Below are 21,469 nucleotides of genomic sequence, written 5' to 3'. Positions count from 1 at the left end.
GGAATCCAATTTTACCCAATTTAATGATCTAGACTGCTGGTTTTAGATTTATGAGGGATGATTTTGGCATGTACTAACAACAGGCAGACAGGGGGTCTTTTTATGCTTAAATATTGCATGTTTGCTGACAAAACTTTTTAAACTTTAGGGAAAAATAAAATGTTTAGTTATGACATTTGCATTTTTGTTTACTTCAAGAGCACCTGAATAAATTTAATAACTATCATTTGGATGTCAACTTTAATTAAACAGGAAACAATAATACAAAATAATTAGTTTAGGTATTACATTTCTTTGTGTACTGGGTCTTGGGAGCTGTCGAAAGTAATTTCATATTCAGTGTTTATAGGTCTGAGAACAAACTGACCAAAAATAAACATTTTTTCATCAGTTCCTGAGAAACTGATTGCTATGACCAGTTTAATACAACTTTACTATATAATTACAGGAGATGTTACTCTTTATGCTCCTTCAGCCAGGTTCTCATGTGCTCTATTTGTGTTACAACGCTGCTTTTTGCAGTTCCTCCAGGGGCAGTGTACTGCTCCACACTACTTGTGTAGTTCCACACTGAGGACACGTCACTGCCAAACAGTGGACTGTAGAAAATGACAAATATTTTTTAATACAAATATGTATCTGCACAGAATTGGCTATATTTTGTTATATAGAAACAGTATCTGTGTGTATATGCTGACCTGGCAGTATGGAGATCCTCAACAGTAAGCTGATTCAATGGGATGTTTTTCAATTCAGCCTGATAGACAGCTTTTCCTGAACAGCTATGGGCTTCCCTGAATGGCACCTACAACAACAGAATGGACAAACAAGTCAGTATCATCAAACAGTTTCACAAAGCTTTCACAGGTACAACTGTGAAAATAATGTTTACTCACGCCTTTTCTGACAAGGTAATAAGCCAGATCTGTGGCCAGCATGTCTGGACTGAGAGCTGCCTCCATGGCTTTTTGATTTACCTGCATTAGATCACAGAACCTATTAATGCCAGTGTTTCATGTATGAGAAACTATTTTCCAAACCTTATGATGGCAGAGGAGAAATTTGAAATTAAGCAATAAATACATAAATAAATAATAGAAATTGAGAAATTCTCCATTCTCATTTCCACTAGAAAAGACAAGAATATTACACCAAAAGCAGGAAAGTTCTTCCTTTCTAAAATATTTTACAATTTTTTATTATACATGTAAATTCTAATACATACATTATTTCATAGATACAATTTATAGGTGCATTAGATACTTACATTAGATGTTGTGGCTAACTTTTCTAGTGTTTTTGCAACCCCTATTTGCAATTTACGGGCTCCTCAACCACCACAGAAATGCCATATTTTATTTATAATTTATTTACCCTCCATCCTTCCATTAAAATGCAAACTCTTAATGTATTTTTTTGTAATCTTTGTCATTCAAAGTAATATAGTCCCCAAAGGAAGGTTGGGAAAACATTGTTCCATCAAAAGTGAAGAAATGTATAGGTTTGTGGGTGATATTGGGCAGTAAATATAAAGTCTATACTTGCACAGTGTATATTTAAATAACTAGTGCCTATCAGCAATTCTGTAAAGTGGATGAATGATTGTTTACATCTTAATAATGGAATTTCTAAGAAGTTACGTTTTTGGACTTAATTGCCTCATTTATTGTTTTAAACTGTCTTGTACAGTTTACAAGACAGTTTATATGGGATATTCCTACCAAAATTTGAATTTTTTTTGTAAGCAGTATAAAAAAATCTGCCATTTTCATACCAATGTCACATAAAAAAACATCAGCATTTGTTTCTAATATATATACAGTAATGCCTGTGTGTTTTAAAACCTTTAAGAATGTATTTTTTTTATTAGTTGCTTTCATTTATTCTGAATTTCAGGAATTGCATCATGTTTATGTATAATGTAAATTTTCATTGGAATTACTTCAGGTCTGGGCTGGACTGTCTTACCACCAATGTTGAAATAACACCTGTAGACACCTGCAGTACAGCATGCACAGTATCATAGACATCAAACATGGCCTCTTTATCCTCCTAGGAAACACACGATCACAGTTACAGCAGGTGATACACACTCTCACACAATAGCAGAGTAACAAACTGTTCTCACACTGTGGTGTATGTACCTGTAGGTCTTTGTTGTATGTGCTGGGTAGGCCCTTGAGTGTCATCAGAAACCCTGCACACTGAATCAAGAGTTGCATGATTACAATGTGAAAGTTATTCATGTTTAATTTTGAAAGATACTAAAATGCTTAAAAATATAAAAGCTTTTTAGATTTTCACAGTAATAATAAAATAGTTTTAGAGAAATGATCAGTCTACCATTTAATATCTTGTAAACATATTTTGACAGTAAAGTCTGTGCTAATTTTGGCTTAGTCATGTCTTACTCTGCCGAACACTCGTCCTGCCTTGCTACGGATAAGTTCCAAGCTGTCAGCATTTTTCTTCTGCGGCATCAGACTGCTCCCTGTGCTGCTCACACCAAACACAAGTAGCAGACAGGTTTAATAAAAGTAAGTGGTAAATGCAAACAATGTTTATTATGTGAATTTAAGAAAAACACATTTGAGGGACCATGTGGACGCAATGAAAGTGACTCTGCATTGCTAAGACAAGCCAGATAAAAGTACCTGTAGGCATCAGACAGAGAGACGAATGAGAACTCCTTTGTACTGTACAGGATCAAATCTTCTGCCATTTTACTAAGATGCATCAGACACATTGAACCCCAGAACAAAAATTCAGCTGCAGCAAAATAAACATACATATTAATGGTACATAAAAATAAATAAATACACACACACAACTGTGCAAAAATATATTTTACATGGGAGTTTAAACTAAGTGTCATGCATACCAACAAAATCTCTCTGACCAGTGGCATCCATACTGTTGATGCTAATTCCATCAAAGTTCAGTTCTGTAGAGTTGAGATTGATTGTCAAAAATAAATACATTTTAAAAAATAATAGTAACAATACGTACATATAGTAACTCACTGTAATTAAACAAACAATTTGAATATTGTAACTCCTTACCTTTTCTTAGAAGTTCTCTGTCAATGTTAAATGGGTTCCCAGCAATGGCCCCACTGTAACATACAACATTGTAACTGCTTTTCATTCAGCTGACACAGTTAAAAAAACATCCATTCAATCAGAATTAGCAGTGACCTTCCCAGAGGCAGAACATTGACACGTCTTCTTATTTCTTCCACCTGCTCCACATCTCTGCTCAGTGCCACTGCATGACTGCAAAGACAATAATGACAACATCACTAAGACAGCTACAGAATGGATATAATGTAAAAGTGTTTCAGTTAAAATTAAATTCCCTTTCTTTATTCAGTTTTGTGTACCTGAGGATCCAGTGACTCCACCTGATTGGTTGAGCTCTCTGCATGTGAGTGTATCCAGGAAACAGGATATCAATCTCTCTAAGGGGAGAAAAAAAAAGCTGGAAATTTTGGTAGGCCCCAAAAATTAAATGTGAATTTTTGAATATTAACAAATATTACATGTTCTGTGTCTGTTGAAGTATGATCTGCAGCACTAATATCACAAATGGCTGTTACACGCAAATATGACTTCTAACCTCTCACAAAGTATCACCTTTTTTGTGCAAGTTAAGCTCAAACCTAGACTGATAGGGATGGTTTTCCTGATCTATATTAAGGCCTAATATAAACTAGTAAGCATTTCTAAAGTCAGTCATGTCTGACAATTAAATGTAGCTAAAAACTAGACTTAATCCATGTTTGCAAACTAGCTCTAAATGTTTCAATGCATGCTGTGAATATCCTGGCCAATCTCTGCAGCAAATTTATGTTGGCTTTCAAATAATTATATTGATCATCTCAAATATATTGTTAGCAGGGTAATTACAACATGTGACATAACATTGCAACAGATAATATTATCCATATAACACAGTTTGTATTTTCATATTTGTGTCTTCTGTTTATTCTTACACTGCTGCTCTTTCCACCATCGTATTAATAAGTTCTATGGCGATTCCCTTCAGTGTAGCAATACCATCCCGTAACCACAGCCTCATATCGGTGACAACCTATTCAACCAAAATATTCATGAGAAAAACACAGAGCATACAAAAAGCACAGAAATGTTTTAAAAATGTTATTGATAGTGAATTTTTGGCTTGCACAAACTGAGTCTCACCTGATCATTCCTGCTCCTCCCAGTATGAAGCTTTCCAGCTGCCTCTCCAATCAACTCCTAGGAAAAAGGATAGAGTGCCAACTTTGCCTTTGATATGGTCCTCTCTCAAAAACCCCTGCTGTACATGAGAGCACAAGTAAACCATGACCTGCAATTCAGGTCATGCTAAATACCTTCTTCCTTATTCTAAAGCCAAGCTTCATTGTGGAATTTGTTGTTCATTGTTTCCTGTAATTTTGACTAGATCTAGAATTGCATGTAGTGGCAGGTAAAACATTAATGGGGCCTCACCTTTAGTCTGCGCTCATTGGCGGTGTGAATATCCTCATCGCCAGGCTTGATCTGGAATGTACTGTTGGACCATTCACCAAAAATCTAGAAATAAACACATTCCTCAACATCACACACAGCAAGCACCAGCAACATAAGATAATGTAAGTTTTATGGAACTTTCAAATAGCATTAAATACAAAGTCAAACAACACGGAGTCAGCATGATAACACAACAATAATTCAATACAGTTCACTGAAACAGAGTCACGTTTTTGGCAAAATGTGGCTTACAATGGGCACTTGCTAACAGTAGCGTCACATGACTGAAGGTTTGCTATTGTGTCCAAATGAAAGTACAGCTTTAACCTCTACTGGGAAAGGCTAAACGGACCATGGCACATGCAACAGATTAAAAAAAATAGTTGAAGTAAAAAAGATTCAAGAGAGATGCATAATTTACACTTTTAAAAACGTCCAAATAATACACTTTTCTTTTTATGTTATTTTACATTTTAAGTGCAAGTTTCACCATGTCTTATAATGTATTATGCTTCAAACTTTTACAAGAACAACTGTCTTCATTTTTTAGATTTAACAGACCTATTCTGTTACTGTACTTATACATTTGTATACACATTCAAACTGTAAATATCGACCCTAATTCCTGTCAAATCCACACAGCCAGGGTACTTTGTGAAAGAATCTTGGCTGACCTTGTCAAGACCCGTATGAATCTTCTCCATTTCCTCCTGAGTAACCAAGCCAGCTTTATGAAGACCTTTCACGAAGGCTTGACTTCCTCTAATATCTGCAGCCCACATTCGCTGGTCGTATGTGATGGAAGCATTGAATTTCTCCATGATGGGATCGGTGCTGCCGACAAATCTCCCGCCCCACAGTTTGTTCCCCTACAGAGAATAAATACATTAACAAACATTCCACTTTGCTAGCGACTTCATAGAGATTAAGATGAAGATAGAGCTGTGACCAGGAGTCCTTGTTTACCTCTGATCCTGCCATAATGTCCCTCTGTAGTCGTCAATGGTTAACTGTTAAATGACGTCAATAAACCTGTTGTGTTTCAGTGATCGATCAACTAAAAACTAAACATTTAAATTAATCTGACGTGTATTTCTAATAGTTTAGGATTACAATCCACAGTCAGTGATGCAACAGCTGCTTTACTAGGTTCAAAAATATCCTCAATATCCCACCCTCCCTTCAACAAAACACTCCTCCTCTCTGAAACACTCCTCCCATAAAAAATACATCCCTCCTGAAAACTATATTCATCCCCTCTAAAATGTATCTCTTCGCTCAAACGCACCTCCTCTTAAAAAGAAACTCCTCCTCTTAATCCCTCCTCTCTAAAATATATATATCATTTAAAACTCCTCCTCTTAAATGCTCGCCCTTTAAAAATATCCTTTAAAAATACACCCCTACTAAGAAAACACACACGCACACACATATTATTTTATACTGTCATATTAAATACATCTTTACATATGTACTGTTAAAAATGGTCGAGTTAGCAAGTATTAAGTCTGTAATTATGTTTCAGGGTATTATTGTTCTTCGCCTTATTGTCATTGTTATTGTGGTTTAAGACGTTATTACTGTGAATAAATAAGGTGTTAAACTGTCCAGGTGTTAAAATCCATTCCATTCGTGGCTCTGGGAACGTAATTTTGTTTGTAATGTTTCTGCCCGGACACTTTTACAAGTGGGAGCGCCGCGACTGTCAGAATGGAAGTGTAAGTTTTCCTTTTGTAGTTACTAAAATCATTAAATCAGAAACATGTATTTGTGTTTAGCTGCTTACGTAAACCCGAAATGGAAAAACAGAATAGCAACAAAATACAAAAAGCTCCTGGCGTTAATTGCAGTCTACCTAAGTTGCTATGAGACGTAAGATTAAAACCACCTCCTCGTTTCTAAACTCATTGTTCTTTTAACAGTTCCACTTACCACATAAGAACACTTAATAGTGCACTACAATTACTGAATGGTCAGTTTGTAATTTGTGTTTCACCGTGTTCACATTTTACACTGCGCCCAGTCACCGTCCACTTTAAAAGGCACTTGCTGTTTCACCTTGCAGATGTAAAGTCAGAGACAGCAGTTAATGTGCTACTGCTGCCCACAGGATATTATTGGCTGGATATTTTTAGTTGGTAAACTATTATCAGTCGAGCAATAATATTGAAGGGTTAAAAAACTCCAGTAGCACTGCTGTGTCTGATCAAGTCATACCAGCACAACACACACTAACACATCACCACCACCTTAGTACCATTGTAGAGCTTAGAATGATTCGTCACCCAAATAATACCTGCTCTTTGGGGTCAAGAAAATGGATGAACACAGTGAAAGGAGACTTACCCAGTATGTAGAGCAACTTCAACTATGTAGTTCAGTATGTAGTCCAGTCTTCAACTGGGCAGGCGTGGGCAGCTTTGGCCTAATGGTAAGAGAAAAAGACTTAGGACTGAAAAGTTGTTCAGTTTGATTCCCATGACCAAGAGGAAAATTGGCAGCAATGTGAGTGAACGAACTGCATTGTCTTCCTACCTCAATCCACGGATGAGGTGCCCTTGAGCAAGGCACCGAACCCACAACTGCTCCCTAGGCACCAGGGATGGCTGCCTGCCGTTCTGGGTGTGTGTTCATTGCCACAGATGGATTAAATGCGGAGAAACACATTTCGTTGTACAATGACAAGTAATTGCCCATTTTATTTCATTTCAATTGTAGAGCTACAAAGTGCTCCTCTATGCCCATTAGAGCTCATGATTTGGACAGTGAGATTTTGTGGAAGTAAGATTTGAAATCAGTTAAATTAGCAATCCATTATTACAATTCATCATTCTACTAACACTGCTGTCATTTCCTGTGTGGTGGATTTAGTAATTTTGTTTAAATTTACAGTGCATTGCCTAAAATATTACTTATACATGTTTTACAGGAAGGATGCTAATGCTGCTATGCTCAGTAATTTTGAGGTCAGTTATGTTATTAAGTTTTACAGTTGTAAATATTTACATTAATGATCAGTTATGTATTTAATAGCAATCCTCTAACACAACAGAAATGTATACTGAAGTGCATGTGATTTGCTTTAAGCACACATAGAAGAAATAAAGAACAATTCTGAATTGCTGAACTGCTCATTTACGTGTCTTTGTGTATTTATATTATATTAGGTTTATCAACTCCTAACAGAGTTGAAAGAAAAGAGAAGAGACACTGTTAAAAACAAACACAGCACTGGACAGCAGAACCTAAACACAATAATGTATGAGGTCAGTGATCAAAATGGTCTTGCAGTGATTTCACAATATGTTTTTCCCAGTGGCAACTTATATTGAGTTAAAACACTAGAGCCTGAACCTGAAAGCATGATTCTTGAAATAAATGTGTGGAATTTGGTGTTATTGATTTTTTTTTAATAGTAATTTTTGGTACAGGTGATCAAAATGTAAGGTAAAATAATCCAGGTACAATAACACAGGAAACCAAATTCATGGAATAAAATTAAAAATTAGGTCTGGAAATTCAGGTTGAGGTCTGGATATCTGGGAAGCATCTGAACTAATGAGGAAGAGCAAGCAAATGTAGATCTAATCAAACTCACATGTGACCAATTACAATGCATCTACCGAGGTCATTGGGAGGGCCATTTATAACACAGAAACATGAGCATTGATGATAATGGCAGAATATAACAGTTGTAAGTCATTTTTCTTTCTCCTCTTTATACAAGCTCATGTTAGATACTACTGTGTATTGTTTTATTGACCACTTCTACACAGGTAATCTGATATGTCATTTCTTTTTTTACCCTCTGCGTTACAAGTGCTTTTCCTACCCTGATGCACAATGGCCATGTTATCATTTGAAATAGGTCCTGTGCAGTTAAATTTGTGAGAGAAAACAGAGAACAGCGCAAATTATACCACACACTAACAACATTCTGTTAACTTGAGCAGTACTCATGAATGAACTAAAATAGATGAACTTAACACCTTTCATTCGTTCATTGTCTGTAACTGCTAGTCCAGTTTAGGGTTGGGAGCCTGCCTAGAATCAAGGCTTAAAGCAGTGTCGCACATGGAGGGGTCACGAGTCCATCTTTCACAGGGCAACACACACATTCACTCACACACTCACACCTATGGACAGTTTTGAGCCACAAATCCACTTACCAACGTGTGTTTTTGGACTGAGGGAGGAAACCGGAGCACCCGGGGGAAACCCACACAGACACTGGGAGAACACACAAACAGTCACCTAGAACCCACAATCTCCAGGTCCCTGGAGCTGTGTGACTGTGACAGTACCTACTGTGCCATCATGCTGCCCCCAATTAACTAAATAACTTCATTCATTCATTCATTCATTATCTGTAACTGCTTATCCAATTCAGGGTCGCGGTGGGTCCAGAGCCTACCTGGAATCATTGGGCGCAAGGCAGGAATACACCCTGGAGGGGGCGCCAGTCCTTCACAGGGCAACACAGACACACACACAAACATTCACTCACCCCTACTGATACTTTGGAGTCGCCAATCCACCTACTAACGTGTGTTTTTGGACTGTGGGAGGAAACCAGAGCACCCGGAGGAAACCCACGCGGACACGGGGAGAACACACCAACTCCTCACAGACAGTCACCAGGAGCGGGAATCGAACCCACAACCTCCAGGCCCCTGGAGCTGTGTGACTGCGACGCTACCTGCTGCGCCCCCAAATAACTAAATAACTTAATTTACTAAAATATCTGGCCAATAAAACAATACACAGTAGTATCTAATGTGCACTTATATGAAGAGGAGGAAGAAAAAGAGATTCACAACTGGAAAATATCCACTGCTGTTATCTTCTGACATGGTTGTCTATGCTTATTTTTCTGTGTTAAAAATGGCCCTCCCAATAACCTCTGTAGATGTATTGTGATTGGCCAGTGTACGTTTGATTAGATCTATGTTTGTTTGCTCTTCCTCAGTAGCCCAGATGTTTCCCAGTTACCCAGACCTGAACCTGGATTTCCAGACCTGAATTTTTTTTACCCAAATATTTCACACCAAATTTCACACACTTATTTTCAAGAATCATGATTTCAGGTTGAGGTTCTAGTGACTGATTTAACACCATGCACTAAACACTGTCTAGTCTTTTTAAGCATTGTGTTTCTTGGGATGTATACTGATATGAGTTATTTGTAGTAGGTTGAATTTTTGGGTATTATTTATTTACAAACCTATCATAAACAACAAGGACTTCTGTAAAACATATGAAGTGAAGTTTTTGCTATGTTAGTATTATTTTGGTATATGTTTGGTATAATATTTTGTAATGTGTGTGTGTGTGTGTGTATATATATATATATATGTATGTATGTTAAGGTTTACATTTGAATAATCAGAATTTTAAAAATGTCTAATAATATTGTCATGATAGGTGTTGCATATCTTTGTCATAGACTCTCAAATATCTCTCCAAAACGCCATGTGCTCGCCAGAGTTCAGAGGGAGTGAAAGAGTTCCTGAGTGCCATGATCCCACATAAACTTACCAAGTGAGTAGAGTAGATATTCAAGTTTTGAACAGTAAGGCCTAAAATGACAATAATAGACCTTATAACAAGCCACACCTACTACACGGTGTTCTACATATTTGGCTTCTGAATTGAATTTGAACTCCCCAACACACATACATACACAAACACACACACATACACTTATTTTTTCTAAAATTACACTTGATGTGTTTCATGCTGTGGTGTGTGGTCATTTTGTATCTCTAATTATAGCGTGTGGATTGGCTGCCCTCTACTGATGAGCTCTATAATTTTCACTGTGAGCTACAGCACAATGAATTTGATGGCTTGTATAGTGTAGTGTAGCAGGTTGCCGTACATATCCCAACTCCTGTCATTTAGTGTCACCATTGTATGGATTTTGGAACCAATTTGTTTAACTCAGTTTTCTTTACCCTGTCATATCCATAGGTTGACTGCTGTTTAATTTTTCTCTTTCTCACTATTCAGAGCTGAGAAACTGCAACTCTTAAACCACAGACCACAAACGGCTGTTGAGATCCAGCTGGTCAGACTTTGATATTATATGTTGTCTCTGTTTTATGTCGTCTTGTATGCGTTTGCTGTTTCTGTCTCAGAATGTAACTCATTGGGGTATGATGTTAGCTGTCTAGTTCAAAATATACAAGATTTATGAAGTGAATAGCTGGCAATAATATGTTAGAGGAATGTTTTGTTTTTGGAAAAAAGGTGGTTCATATAACTTCTTTCCTGTGCAGATGGTAGAAGAGAGTGAAGAACGGTTGACTGAAGAACAGATAGATGAGCTCATTCAGAAGGTCACTGATATCCTCCCTGGAGATCCACAGCAGGAAGAAAGTGCTCCTGGAGATGCTGAGATGGATCCAGGCACAGACCACTGAAGAAATCTCTGAAAACCCCTTAAAGGCAACATTCAGGATTGCAATTAAAAAAACAACACTTTTTATAAAATTTAGATGTTGTTTCCTCGCCATTTGCTAGGTGGGTAATACTGACACTTTTTATTTGCTGTTTCGGATCACTTAAGATCACTTAAGAAAACTAGGGAGACAGCTTACTGCATTATCGGAAGCGCTACAAGACTTCCAAGCGCTAAAAACTTTCTTTGGTAATTCAAACAGTGAATGAAGACTTACAGACAAGTTAAACTTCAGCCATGTACAAACAAAAGTATTTTTCCCCCTCAAACACACTTTGCCACCTTAATAATGTGGAGCTTCTGAATGTAAACAATTATAGACTGTCTCCCCACAATCTTAGTTCTGCCCTTTAACATCCTGTAGTTGTTTTGAAAATTGTTTTCATATCGTCTAGTTCTGTGGGTTTTTAGGTGACACAGACCCTTGTTTACTTGGTTGCATTTTGATTTTCATTACATTAATGAAAGCTTTTTATGTATGTGTCTAAATAACAATAATAAATAGAAATTTAAATTATGTCATCTTGATTGTGAAGAATATTTTCTTTGCAATTGTTCATTAAAAGGCCTAAGAAATGTTTTCTTGTTAAATATAGACTGTTTTAATGCCCACATGAATATTCCTTACTAGTTTAAATGAGTTTGCTGAGTTTTAAATGTAGTCTGCTGTGAATTGTGTAAAATAACTAAACAAAAACCTCAGTAGCCATTGCAATACAGTCCATAGGTTAGAATAAAGCTGCAAAATTTGCCTCCATTCAGTTTGTTGTTTGGTGATGTTATGAAAAATCAAAATGCATAAATATTATATAAAATATATATATATATATATATATATATATATATATATATATATATATATATATATATATATATATATAGGTCTGTTCAGCACACAGTATATTAGCTCTGCCCATTGAACAAGGCCCAGAGAAGGCAGCTAATCAGAAAGTGTGGTTTTATATATCTCAAAGGAACAGTACGTTTTAAGCTGAGCATTTAAACATCAACTGTTAAGAAGCAACAAAATGTGGTTAGACAATATTATTGTGAAATGCAAACCTGATATAAGATAAACTTGCACATTAATTAACACATAATTAAAAATTAATGGAAAAAGGACCATGTGAAAAATTATATGTCCTATTAGTGTTTCTGCTTGTGAAAACATTTTAACTGGTTTAAAGTGGGTCATAGAGAAAAAAAGAGAGCAGCAGCAAACTTCCTCTCATACATACTTCCCCTTCTGTTATCTAAAACATAACTAGCCTAGTAGTAACTCCTCTTGTTTAGATGTGTCAAGTTGCTGAAACCTGAGAGCTTTCATTATTTTCATTGCTTAAAACATGTGTGGACTTTGGTCCAATTTTATATTGCTTGACTCATTTGCATATCGGCAGCTTTTTGAACACAATGATTTGTATGAAGTTCTCTATTGTCTGTAAATATTACCCATAAAGTTATAAATTATATTTGGTTTGACACATAATATCTATGTTTTTCCTTCTTAGTACAATATTATTTTGTGCTGCTGAATACACCAAAACCCCAGAAACACTACATTTATTTTATTGTAGTTGTGAAGATAGTATACCGTAATGTGTGCTACGTATGTACAGCCACTAGAAAGCACTATGGGTCATAAATGACTGGTGAAAAACATATAGGGAGGTAATTGTAGTGCTCCAGTTATGGTATTTATGGGTTCTGTGGTTGAGGTTGTATAAAGTATACATTTCACTCAACTATATTATATATTACAACTAATAATAACTGTATTCAGTGTGAGAAAAGTTCTCCCTAAGTTTATCAAATAAACACCTTAAAACTCACAACCCTAATGGTTCTTAAGTGACATAAAAATTTAAGTCCCCACCTTCGCCTTCATTTCAGTGTGACAATCTAGGTGTATGCATTTGATTCTTAACCCCCTATCCACACCACTTGCTTACTGCTCAACAACATACCCACACGTTAATGTGATTAGTTTAATAGGTTTTATATATATATAATGCCTGAACTGCTAGAGGTCTGCTAACAAGTACAAGGAATGACCGCGGACACCAAACATCACCGCAAAATCACCGTCTTTGTACACAAAATCAACAACAAATATATACATGTATGTAAATTTTTATAGGTACGAGGCATGATGGGAACTACTTTGTGCGTGTGCGTGCTTGGAGGCTTTTCCTCAGATCACGGCGCCGCCACAGCGTTGGGTCTGTGTCGAAGTTAGGGTTCTTCATTCGGACTCCAAGGACCCTGACACTACGATTCACTTTCGGAGTAGACGTTTTATCAATATTCCCTAATGTAAGGATTTCGGATTAGCATGATCATTTGCATCTCACCTTCATGACGAATCCGGAAGACGAGACAGCGTAGTGGAGACTACGGTGAGTTAAACCATCTCATTTCCATAAATCATATGCTGATGTAAAAGTTAGCAGCGAACTGTGTTAATAGAGCACTGTCGTCTTAACAACGTTGAAGTTTCTTAAACAGATTTTTTGTCCCCGTCCCGCCTTGAACACTGAGGTATTTTCAGTAGGTCATCTAATCGAATACCAAGCCAGAGACCAAAATTTAACCTTACATATTTTTAATAAATGTTAACCAGCTTCACTTTGGCTGTATCTCAAATGGATCACTCTTCCTTATACTGTGTTAAGTTTGTAATTAAATAACGCCAAGTGAGATATAAATTTCCGTATCTAACGTATAATGTAGTGTTTCTTTCTTGAAGCCAATTTCGTGACCTAAGCGAGTGCACTATGTAGGGAGTGTGGATATATTTGAGTTTGGTCCTGAGTTAACGCTAGCGCTAGCTGTCTCGCACTCTTAATGAGCCAAACGGATACGTTGACTTTTCATGTTTTATATTGAAAACAAAACATCGTTGAGGTGGGTTTTGACAGAATATAACGGCGGTTGTGGTATGTATTGCTAATTTTTGTTCATTTTATAAAGGACACGACCCTCGCGTTGAGTGCGTGAACGGCAAACGCTTCAACAACTTCACTGCAGTTGTATCGCCATTATTTATGAATGCTTCTGCAGCCTTTTGGAAATTGGTTGGCTTCTAAATGCAATAAAAATGCGGGCTGTTCAGAATTCCTAGGGTTTAATGGTAGCTGACGTTCTTGCGCAGATCTGAGAGGATTATTTACCTGTTGATTGGACAGAGATGTGATGTACACATCTACAGTCGTATAATGAGGTTTCCACATGTCCATACTTTAACCTATAAGGTGTAAATCTTGCTGATCGGGTGGTTTTGTATAGGGTGCAACATTCTAGCGAAATTTGCTTATACAGAATTGTTTGCAGTGGTGGGGATAGAAGCCAGACATCAGAGACTTTAATACTGTACCTAAAGAATTCGCACAGGAAATTGATACAGGAACAGAAATATACTGATGGCTATAGTTAGCAAAGAGACACAGGCAATGCATAGTGTTGAAAATATTTGTTCTTTAGACAGTGTTATCCTGGTTCCTATGCCCATATCTTAATGATTTAATTGTACATGCATATATTTAGATATGTATAAAGACGGGTCCTCTTGTGAGTGCTAGCTGGGCTTAAATGTACACTCAGCTCTTGTATAAGACTCACTTATAATACTGTTTACTTTGTATGAAAGATTGCCCCAGGTGCTTAATTGGGATCTTCAGTATTTTCTGGTTAACCTGAGCAAAAAAAACAAAAAAAACAAAAACAATGGGTAATGTGAAAATGAGAACTTTGCAAGTTTGCAACTGTGTCCTTTTTTTTTTCTTCTCATTTTCAGAGATTATGGACGTGACCTGCAACCCAAGGCTTGACACAGCAGGCCTAAATTCAGCAATTAGCCCTGAAACCAGGTTCTAGTGGGAGTATTTAACCCTTTAAGCTATTTTGTTCCCCCTCCCTCCCTGCCCCTAAACTCCATTACTCAGAGTTTTCTCATCTGTCCTTCCCCTTTTTTTCCTCTGTTTTTTATCTCTCTTTTTATTTTAGTTTTTATATTTAGGACATGATTTTGCTAGATAATATATCTCACTTTTTTTTTCTTGTGTGTTTCTTATTTGTTTCTTGCTTCTTACTCTACTCACTTTCATTTTTCACACACACTTTTCAAGTGGCCATGTCCCCAACATCTGGATTTTACTAAATTCCTGAAATACCAAATCCCTCCTGATATACACACACACACATCATGAGGAAACAGACTTGCCGTGTCCTACTAGCCTGTGTGGTTATTACCTCTATCACAGTATTTTATCTCAATCTTGGAGTGGAATGCCCGCACTCACGATCTCAAGGTACAAGAGGTGTTAACCAACACCTTAACAGGAACCTCAGTTACCCCCTGTCAGTTCCTATAGAATACAACGAAGACAGCCCTTTAATTTTTGTTGGCGGAGTTCCTCGTAGTGGCACAACTTTGATGCGGGCCATGCTGGATGCCCACCCTGATGTGCGTTGTGGAGAGGAGACCCGTGTTATCCCCCGTCTTTTAGCCATGCAGGCCACCTGGAGCCGCTCAAATCGGGAACGGATGCGTTTAAATGAAGCTGGTGTCACGAACGAGGTTCTGGACTCTGCCATCCGTGCCTTCCTGCTGGAGATCATTGTGGGTCACGGTGAACCTGCGCCACGGCTGTGTAACAAAGACCCTTTTGCTCTGAAGTCCCTTGCATACCTTTCCAAAATATTTCCACAGGCCAAGTTTGTGCTGATGCTTCGTGATGGCAGAGCCACAGTTCATTCCATGATATCTCGCAAGGTCACCATCACAGGTTTTGATTTAAGTAGTTATCGGGACTGCTTAATAAAATGGAGCCGAGCCATTGAGGCCATGTATGACCAGTGCCTTTCTGCATCAGAAAGAACCTGTCTGCCTGTGTACTATGAACAGCTTGTGTTGCATCCAGAACAAGAGATGAGAAAGCTACTTCACTTCCTGGATCTTCCCTGGGACCGGGTGGTGCTGCACCATGAGCAACTCATTGGGAAAGTTGGAGGGGTGTCCCTGTCAAAGTGAGTAATTTGTGATGTTTTACACATTACTGTACATGATTCTTTGTGGGTAGCACACACAAGAAAGCATTATTTATTCATTTTGACTGACTTAAACATTTTTTGTGCAGAGTGGAACGGTCAACAGACCAAGTTGTCAATCCAGTGAATACTGAGGCCCTGTCCAAGTGGGTGGGTAGTATTCCTGAAGATGTGGTGAAGGACATGGATAACATTGCACCAATGTTGAGACGCCTAGGCTATGACCCTTTTGGCAACCCCCCTGACTATGGCACGCCAGATCATTTACCACTGAATAATACTAAACAGGTAAAATTTATGAATTATACTTTAAACTTGTTTTTTGCAACCTTACTGTGACTTTCATCAGTCTAAGAGATTTCTTACAGTTTTCTTTAAAGGAATACTATGTAAGAGGTGACATTTCTATCTCCTGAGCACCCGCTACCTATTGCTGATTGTAGTTCATGTTTAATGTACTGTCGGGAAAACACAGTACTTACACACACACACACCTCTCTCTTTCTCATACTCTCTCTTTCACAGACAACCGCACACACAACTTCTGAGCCAATGAATATTCACATCAGTCACGAACGGCTTTCTGGGCTTTAACGTATAAACGGTCGGGCTTTTGCACACACACACTACCTCAATGTTGAGCTTGGAGGGGATATGTGTAATCGAATAAAATTATGTTGTCTGTATGAAAAACCCATATATTGCTCATAATATACACTTGATCATGTTATTACAACCATAAAGTGGAACTTTGGTGGTACTTGAGCTGTTTTAACCACACAGCAACCAACAGAACAGCACTTATTACAAGAATTGATGTCCACGGCTAAAGAGTGGGCTAATCTGACTAAAGCTAGCAGGTAATACTACTGGACCTCGTGCACCAGTGTCTCTCAAAATCCTGATTACTGACTGACTCCTAATGTTGAAAAATTAGTTCCCAGCTGGAACCAAAGAAAACGTAGGTTCTTCAGCACATGGCTGAGTAATAGGAAATTAGAAATACCACGCTCTTTGTGTGTTTCTGGGGCTGTGTTTGCCACGACACCATGAGTGTTGGCCAGAGCCTCAGCTCGGTGTTGGTTAGTTTATAAGCTGAATTTGAAAGACTGCTGAAATTCTTATTTCATGTTAGTGTGTGTCTTTGGTGGGGAGACATTTTGTGATGATGGTGTGTTTATAAAACTCCATATAGCTGTGCACAGCCTCCTTAAACTTCACATGTTTTACTCTAACCAGTTACATTGAATAAATAAGTAATGGAAATTCTTAATATCAACAAAATGTTTTTGGTCTTTGTTCTTTTGTGGTAAATCCTCTAGTATTTATTTTTAAATAAAATGAACAAGAAAAAACATCATCATTCTGGTGTTATGATGAGCAATATTTTGTGCTCCTTTTTTCATTTGTGCGTTAATTAGTCCTGCCCTCCATAATTTCTGTATAACACAATCACATAATAAAAACCACATGTAAACAAAAACATTGATATGAAGCACCAAATCTTTTCCAGACCTTCCAATGACAAGGGTATGTATTTTTGGATTTCCTGTTTGTGAAATGGCAGAAATATAACTGTGATAATGGCTATATGGATAATGGCAGTCTGGCAAAACTAGGCTTGTCTAGTTTCTCTTTACTCTTGTTTACCTATGTCCACCAGCAATTTCTAATCTCGTTCTACACCCCATCTACCAATATTTATAGCCTTACAGGCTGATAGAATATGCTTGTAAAAAGACAAAATGAAAGAAATATATACGTAGTTACAATATGATATAAAATGTGTAAATAAATAAAAGAATAGAGAAAAATCAGTTTTTATTTCGAAGATATGATTAACATGTTGGTGAATTTCTGTCCTTAGTTCCGGAAAAGTTATTACATAAATTATTATTTTGCACTCTACGAAGTGTGTGGGTTTTTTATTCTTTATTTTTTTTATTTATTTTTTTTTTAAACAAAATAAGGTAACTTTTATAATGAACTGATGCCTATCTAATAAAAGAATCCACAGTGAGAAAGCAAATGCCATTGGGACAAACAGTTAAAGCTTTTCCGTTAACAAAAACAACAGAAAATCATTGGGTGATATGATGCCATACACCTCAAACTCTTAAAATTTAGCTTGAACCCCTCTGAAATGAAAAGAGGAAAATCTATTTTCATTAGCTTCAGCCCCATGCCATAGCCAAACTGCATAGTAGCAAAGAACAGCACCAAATCCTTGATAACAGAAATTCCCTGTTATCCCACTAAAATCCACAATAATATTGAATTGACCATACAGAAGATAGATATATATATATATATATTTATTATTATTATTATTTTTTTTTTTATTGATCCCCAGGGGAAATTCAAGGTCTCAGAAGCAACTTGTTCTAGAATTACTGACACTGTGCTGAGTGTACACTGTTGATACTGTAGTTGTTCCTTATCCAGTGATCATTTATTTGTTTATAGTGCATAAACAAACAAGGAACTGTAAGTAATATGACATTTTTGGCAGCAGAGCAAACAATGCTGTGTCTATGCGTTATTTTAATTTAGTTTGGACAAAGTAAAGGAGATCTCTTCCTCCTGATGAGATGACAACAGGACCTGACATGTTGAGTTGTTACATTTGCTCTCAGGGGGAACAAAAGCCAGTAGACATGCAGTAGACATGCTGTAATCAATGAACAACCAAAACCTGATAAGGGGACAGGGGTGCGCCCCTTTTTTGCCGTCATCAGATGCTGCCAGTCCTTATACTGACCAAAAACCTTGGTGAGGCTGCCAACATGAAACCATGTTCACCTGCAAATGCAAAGGGCACTCCCTTTCATTAGCCTGTATTGCTACAATAAACAATGATATGACAGAGATGCTTGTACGGCAAGATAAACACGTGAACTGAACGTTTGCTGGCAGGTTGCGTAAGCCGGCTCGCTCGTAAGCTCAGATCTCGGCTCGTATCATAAAGCAAAACAGTTGACAGAGCGACGGTTTGTATCTCGGAAAATTAGTAAGTTGATTCACTCATAAATCAAGGTTTCAATGTACATACCAAAACCTTTGACACTATTTGGTACACAGTGGTTTCAGAGAAATGCATAAGCCATTTCTGAAGCATATGTTTAAGAAAAAAAAAAAAAAACACTAAACTGAGCCTTGAAATGTGCAAACCAATCTGAGAAACGAAGCTAGCTTTTTTTCCACTATGGGCTCCGATCTGCCATTTTAGCCAGCCTGTCTATGTCATATTGCTTAATTTTTTTCATGATTTTAGAGGTTTCTGGTGAAATAAAAACAGAAGAAATGAGACAAAACAAGGGAAGTGGCCAAAGAACTATCTGTCTTTGTAGAAATCATACAATCCTTCAGGTTTTTTTTTCTATTGGTATTTTAGTAGTCCTCTGTTCTTCAGAAAGGCATATGGTTATCAGAAATAAGAATTTGCATAGATCTTAAACATGTGTCACATGTCAATATCAGCCCCTCTCCACACACACAGGAAACCACAGTGAAACAGGAAGCGAATGTTTTAAGCATATTCTGACCTCTCTTTTTGCCTTTTCTAAACTTCAGGATGCCAAAGCAAACACAGAAGTGTTTCATCCCAGCTGATCCAAGACTTGATTCACCTTCCATGAACTGGTGAATTGTACTGTTTGAAGAACAGGTGGCAGCAAAACATTTTGGACACAAAATATAAGACTGAAACTTCATCTATTGCATTAGCTCTCTCACATATCAGGTGCATCTGAAATACTGCTCACACAACAGTCAAAAATCCCTTAAACAGTCAAAGCATTGACAAGTATAATTTGTTTAGTGTCTTTGTTGAAGAAAGCAGATATTTATTAAACATTTTCAAACATTAAAATATTTTTTTAACATTAGCATGCGTGCATGTATTATTTTGTCATATTTGTAAATTTTGTAGTAGACATTTTGATTGTACACCCATATGTGTATGTTATTGGGTATGTTGGATGTTTTCTTAAAGTAGTGTTTTTACCTTGACAACATTTACATTCTCAACATTACCGCAATATTTTTAAAGTCATGTTTTGTATAAGGTATATTATATTCTCTATTCCAGGAGGAAGGCTGAATATTTGTAAAAAATTAGCTAAAAATATTGTTAAAAATAAGGCTGGAATTGAGATGGAATGTATGAAATCAATGCAAAGGTAAAATTGTATAGTTAAAACAATGTCTATTTTTCATTGGTTTGTTAAGAGTCTTTTGTTCAGGAGACAAATAATTTAGGGTGCAATTGCAGTGATTTTTAGTTTGACTGCTATTAATTAAATCAATTTTTGTGGAGGGCATTTTTATTAATCAGTTGTGGGGAATCAACACTTTGCTGTGATTTATAGCCATTAACCAAATTTGGCATTGGGTTTTGTGTCCATAGGCTCATTGTTACATCTTGTTGAGTGTTCCCGTTTCATTTTGTGCCTAGATTTAAAGATCATACAAAAACAAAAGTGCAAAGCTGAACACATAATTAGTAATCTGGTGCACAGAAGTATTCAGAACATTTAAACATTTGGGGCTGAATACCCAGACAGGGATTAAGCCTAGTCCTGGAATATATCTTCCTTTTCAATGGAAGACTGCAATTCAAAATGCTATGTAGTCCAGTACTAGGCTTAATCCCTGTCTGGAAAAGCACCACATAATGCAGGGGTGGGCAGTCTTATCCGCAAATGGCCGGTGTGGCTGCTGGTTTTGTTTCTAAACAACCAGGAGGTCTCATGATCAGTTATTTTACTGAGACCAACTAATTCAAGGAGTGTAATCAGAAACAAAATTATGAGTTAAGGTGACCGAAGAAAACGGTTGACCCCGACGTGATTTGAACACGCAACCTTCTGATCTGGAGTCAGACGCGCTACCGTTGCGCCACGAGGTCAGTGCTAAGGGTGTCCTTGTCTGGCTATTGGAACATTTGAGAAGTGGAACAAGTGTGAATAAAGTGATTTTATGGAAACTTACTAGCACTAACTAACATTAACGATGACATTACGTTCTAGTATTCAGTAACATTTAGGCACCGCACTGGTGGCGACTTCTGGCACAGTTTATTTAACTTTTGAGAATGGTACAGTACAAGCAGTAGCAGATAAAAATATACATATATTAAAACAAATGGAGGCTGTTAGAGACTGTGGTAATTGATCCCATACCGCTTTTATATTCGTTTTCATAAAACATATATATAATGTATACGAATAGCAAGACATTATTGTTTAAGTCTCCCTGGTGGTCTAGTGGTTAGGATTCGGCGCTCTCACCGCCGCGGCCCGGGTTCGATTCCCGGTCAGGGAACTACGTTTTGCGTCAAACATTTTTGTTAATACCGTACTGAGTTTATTCGGACGGTTATTTGGAATGTCAGGAGCCAGTTGAAAGTTAGTAGGCGTCCCACAAGAGTTTATCGGTGGTA

At 37.2% G+C, this 21,469-nt stretch overlaps 3 protein-coding genes and 2 non-coding genes across 10 annotated transcripts; 3 read left to right on the top strand and 2 right to left on the bottom strand.

Annotated features, from left to right (window-relative positions):
* Positions 1 to 234: 234 nt before the first annotated feature.
* asl (argininosuccinate lyase) lies at positions 235 to 7,382 on the bottom strand. 3 transcript variants are annotated; one of them, XM_066645553.1, is made up of 17 exons: positions 7,050 to 7,382; positions 6,861 to 6,939; positions 5,189 to 5,383; positions 4,494 to 4,577; positions 4,203 to 4,259; positions 3,995 to 4,092; positions 3,383 to 3,460; positions 3,198 to 3,275; positions 3,063 to 3,115; positions 2,882 to 2,944; positions 2,655 to 2,769; positions 2,412 to 2,496; positions 2,145 to 2,204; positions 1,969 to 2,052; positions 897 to 977; positions 699 to 805; positions 235 to 599 (listed from the first exon to the last, which is right to left on the bottom strand). In XM_066645553.1, the coding sequence occupies exons 3-17, from the start codon at positions 5,333 to 5,335 to the stop codon at positions 455 to 457; spliced, it is 1,335 nt and encodes a 444-aa protein (XP_066501650.1). In that variant the 5' UTR covers positions 5,336 to 5,383; positions 6,861 to 6,939; positions 7,050 to 7,382; the 3' UTR covers positions 235 to 454. The 3 variants fall into 3 exon arrangements, 2 of the variants coding, with proteins under 2 accessions (XP_066501650.1, XP_066501649.1); XM_066645552.1 differs by lacking the exons at positions 6,861 to 6,939; positions 7,050 to 7,382 and adding an exon at positions 5,481 to 5,655; XR_010795480.1 differs by lacking the exons at positions 235 to 599; positions 6,861 to 6,939; positions 7,050 to 7,382 and adding an exon at positions 5,481 to 5,655 and having other exon boundaries at positions 784 to 805; positions 1,943 to 2,052.
* crcp (calcitonin gene-related peptide-receptor component protein) lies at positions 6,146 to 11,762 on the top strand. Of its 2 annotated transcripts, XM_066645556.1 has the most exons (6): positions 6,146 to 6,232; positions 7,444 to 7,480; positions 7,682 to 7,780; positions 9,961 to 10,055; positions 10,527 to 10,584; positions 10,796 to 11,761. In XM_066645556.1, exons 1-6 carry the CDS (start codon positions 6,225 to 6,227, stop codon positions 10,937 to 10,939), a joined length of 441 nt encoding a protein of 146 aa, XP_066501653.1. In that variant the 5' UTR covers positions 6,146 to 6,224; the 3' UTR covers positions 10,940 to 11,761. The 2 variants fall into 2 exon arrangements, with proteins under 2 accessions (XP_066501653.1, XP_066501651.1); XM_066645554.1 differs by lacking the exon at positions 6,146 to 6,232 and having other exon boundaries at positions 7,433 to 7,480; positions 10,796 to 11,762.
* A 1,400-nt stretch (positions 11,763 to 13,162) lies between these two features.
* Positions 13,163 to 19,913, top strand: tpst1l (tyrosylprotein sulfotransferase 1, like). Of its 3 annotated transcripts, none has more exons than XM_066646716.1 (4): positions 13,163 to 13,376; positions 14,774 to 16,005; positions 16,116 to 16,314; positions 19,600 to 19,913. In XM_066646716.1, the coding sequence occupies exons 2-4, from the start codon at positions 15,182 to 15,184 to the stop codon at positions 19,636 to 19,638; spliced, it is 1,062 nt and encodes a 353-aa protein (XP_066502813.1). In that variant the 5' UTR covers positions 13,163 to 13,376; positions 14,774 to 15,181; the 3' UTR covers positions 19,639 to 19,913. The 3 variants fall into 3 exon arrangements, with proteins under 3 accessions (XP_066502813.1, XP_066502814.1, XP_066502815.1); XM_066646717.1 differs by lacking the exon at positions 13,163 to 13,376 and adding an exon at positions 13,805 to 13,916; XM_066646718.1 differs by lacking the exon at positions 13,163 to 13,376 and adding an exon at positions 13,835 to 13,884.
* A 950-nt stretch (positions 19,914 to 20,863) lies between these two features.
* On the bottom strand, positions 20,864 to 20,935 carry trnaw-cca (transfer RNA tryptophan (anticodon CCA)). The gene has a single exon. It is a non-coding gene; the product is annotated as a tRNA-Trp (tRNA).
* A 344-nt stretch (positions 20,936 to 21,279) lies between these two features.
* trnae-cuc (transfer RNA glutamic acid (anticodon CUC)) lies at positions 21,280 to 21,351 on the top strand. Its single transcript has one exon. It is a non-coding gene; the product is annotated as a tRNA-Glu (tRNA).
* Positions 21,352 to 21,469: the final 118 nt, after the last annotated feature.

The sequence above is a fragment of the Hoplias malabaricus genome, chromosome 15 (assembly GCF_029633855.1).
Source record: "Hoplias malabaricus isolate fHopMal1 chromosome 15, fHopMal1.hap1, whole genome shotgun sequence".
NCBI lineage: Eukaryota > Metazoa > Chordata > Actinopteri > Characiformes > Erythrinidae > Hoplias > Hoplias malabaricus.
This window is presented reverse-complemented; position numbering and strand designations above follow the sequence as displayed.

Coding starts and splice junctions, on each gene's coding strand:
- crcp (XM_066645554.1), top strand. CDS start 7,433: ATGTTTTACAGGAAGGATGCTAATGCTGCTATGCTCAGTAATTTTGAG. Junction 7,481..7,681: donor CTATGCTCAGTAATTTTGAG/GTCAGTTATGTT, acceptor ATATTATATTAG/GTTTATCAACTCCTAACAGA. Junction 10,056..10,526: donor ATCCCACATAAACTTACCAA/GTGAGTAGAGTA, acceptor CTCACTATTCAG/AGCTGAGAAACTGCAACTCT.
- tpst1l (XM_066646716.1), top strand. CDS start 15,182: ATGAGGAAACAGACTTGCCGTGTCCTACTAGCCTGTGTGGTTATTACC. Junction 16,006..16,115: donor GGAGGGGTGTCCCTGTCAAA/GTGAGTAATTTG, acceptor TTTTTTGTGCAG/AGTGGAACGGTCAACAGACC. Junction 16,315..19,599: donor CACTGAATAATACTAAACAG/GTAAAATTTATG, acceptor TCTAAACTTCAG/GATGCCAAAGCAAACACAGA.
- asl (XM_066645552.1), bottom strand. Junction 2,945..3,062: donor CAGAGAACTTCTAAGAAAAG/GTAAGGAGTTAC, acceptor TCAACTCTACAG/AACTGAACTTTGATGGAATT. Junction 2,497..2,654: donor TCTCTGTCTGATGCCTACAG/GTACTTTTATCT, acceptor TGGTGTGAGCAG/CACAGGGAGCAGTCTGATGC.